The 2,500-nt window shown below is 45.4% G+C and overlaps 1 protein-coding gene across 3 annotated transcripts in view; it reads left to right on the top strand.

Annotated features, from left to right (window-relative positions):
- Window positions 1-2,500, top strand: part of LOC113649228 (low-density lipoprotein receptor-related protein 1B-like) — a 176,857-nt gene that overhangs the window by 99,266 nt on the left and 75,091 nt on the right. For all 3 annotated transcript variants that reach the window (XM_047820298.1, XM_047820295.1, XM_047820293.1), the window contains one exon: window positions 366-610. In XM_047820298.1, the coding sequence (XP_047676254.1) occupies window positions 366-610 (245 nt within the window). The remainder of the gene's footprint in view (window positions 1-365; window positions 611-2,500) is intronic.

The raw sequence follows: 2,500 nt of genomic DNA, 5'->3' as shown, positions 1-2,500 counted from the left end.
CTTTATCATTTCCATCTATTAAATGATGACAGATTAAATGATGATGACAGATTAAATGATGAAGATCATGTGCAGAAGACAAGCTCACATAAACACACCGCTTCTACACAGTCAGCCTCGAGCAGATCTTCCACGTTTCCTTTACTGTGCCGTGAGCTCCTCGTCCTCCTGGTGATTGATTTCAGACGAAGTGTTGATGTATATCAGAACTCACACTGGCACCTTGTCGTCGGCTGTCAGGGGCAATAACTCATTATCTTCTACAGTGCTATTTTATTTCCATCTGGAACAGCAAAATCACGTCCAAAGAGTTTTAGACGAGCGGCGGCTCACAGTACTGATGACTCCTCTTTGTCCTTTCACAGATCTGATGCTATTTATTCCTCCCTGTATGATGGAACCGGTTTGAGGGAGATCCTGCGTGGTCATGAGTTCCTGTCTCACCCCTTTGCCGTGTCTCTGTACGGAGGGAGCGTGTTCTGGACCGACTGGAGGACAAACACTCTGACAAAAGCCAGTAAATGGACCGGTGCCAACGTCACGGTGATACAAAAGACCAGCGCTCAACCTTTCGACCTCGAGATCTTTCACCCGAGCCGCCAGCCTCAGAGTAAGCCTGAAGAGTTCTCTCTCTGTGTGTGTGTGTGTGTGTGTGTGTGTGTGTGTGTGTGTGTGTGTGTGTGTGTGTCTTTGAGGTTGTAACCTTCAAGAGTTCATTTTTGCCTTTGAGAGCTGCTGCTGTACCTTCACCATGGTTTGTACCCTGAAGGTATAAAATGATCCCTTTACCGTTTCCTCACACAGCGTCTGTTTCTCCGCTGCACCATTATGAGACATCACAAATTATATTACAGCCATAAATTATTAAACAGAAAATATTACAACAAAAAGATTAACTGGAAAAGTAGAGACATGCTGCTAGAATTGTGAGATTTATAAACTCGTATGGGGGGTGGGGGGGGGCACAGTGTTTTAGTAGTTAGCACGTTCTTCTCACACCTCCAGGGTTGGGGATTCGATTCCCACCCCCACCTTGTGTGTGTGTGGAGTTTGCATGTTCTCCCCGTGCCTCGGGGGTTTCCTCCGGGTACTCCGGTTTCCTCCCCCGGTCCAAAGACATGCATGGTAGGTTGATTGGCATTTCTGGAAAATTGTCCGTAGTGTGTGTGTGAATGAGAGTGTGTGTGTGCCCTGTGATGGGTTGGCACTCCGTCCAGGGTGTATCCTGCCTCGATGCCCGATGACGCCTGAGATAGGCACAGGCTCCCCGTGACCCGAGAAGTTCGGATAAGTGGTAGAAAAAACCCCACCTCGTATATAAACTGCAGCTGATCTGCTGAGCACACTTCCAGGTTAAAGCTTTAATAAACCGTCCACAGATCAGTCATCTGAAGTCCGACGAATCACACGTCGACACATGACGTCTGAGCGTGTTAGCCGTTTTATTTCAGCTCTGGTTAATTCAGTATTCTGACATTTTCCTGTGCAGAGCTGCATTATTCAACACACCATAATTTAGCACTGATCAGAGTCCCAGAGTTCAGCTGTGGAACAAAACCCTCATATCAAACTCAGATCTTGTCTCTTATCTCTTCACTTTATTATTTCCAGTAACACTTGTGTGTGTTTGTCCCTGTCACTAAAGCACACAGCAGTGTGACAGACAGCTCATTTTTCTCACTGCTTTCTTGTTGGCTGTACTGAAGAAACTTTAATAGCAGGTGAAATAAAAGCTTTTTGACGGTGAGCTCAGTCCCACACACACACACACACACACACACACACACACACACACACACACACACACACATTCTGCTGCTGGCAGGTGGTTCACTTTATGTAGAAGAACATTCTGGAAAGCTTTTAACAGGAGCCAGTTGGTGTTCAGTTCCTGTGGATTCGATGCATCATAACATTTTGGCAGCCGAGTCGAAAATAACTAAATCCCTCGTCTGAATCCCTTGTGCAGGAGAAAGGATTCGTACGTATGGGACGGGAGAGCGTGGACACGCTGTCTCACTGTCCCTCACACACACTGCCTCCTTAATGGGATTAATGTGCTTTTTGGAGACGAATGTGTTTTATACTGTAGTAAAGAAATAAACAATACATGAACCTGTTTATTATGGGATGGCAGTAGGGTTGGGAATTTATGCCATGGTGCACCTGTGTGTGTGTGCGTGTGTGTGTGTGTGTTTGTGTGTGTTCATCATAGTCCCTGTGAATGAGCTATTTCTATAGAATAAACAATTGCCTCAGATAAGATTTTGTTTCATAAATATTCATGATGTAATAGTGGAGCTTCTACTTGCACGCGCGTGTGTGTGTGTGTGTGAGAGAGAGAACTGGTACATTTGTTTTTGTCATAATGTAATGTATGAACGCGGGCTGTTATCTGCCCCTGAACTCGTTCCCAGACAGTGACGTTAATAATGAACACATCACTGTGATTGTTTCTGAGTGAGAGCAGCAGCAGAAATCCATCCAATTGTTTACGTTG

This window comes from Tachysurus fulvidraco, chromosome 1, assembly GCF_022655615.1.
Source record: "Tachysurus fulvidraco isolate hzauxx_2018 chromosome 1, HZAU_PFXX_2.0, whole genome shotgun sequence".
Lineage (NCBI taxonomy): Eukaryota > Metazoa > Chordata > Actinopteri > Siluriformes > Bagridae > Tachysurus > Tachysurus fulvidraco.
Note: the sequence above shows the minus strand (reverse complement) of the source record. Positions and strands in the feature narration are given on the sequence as shown.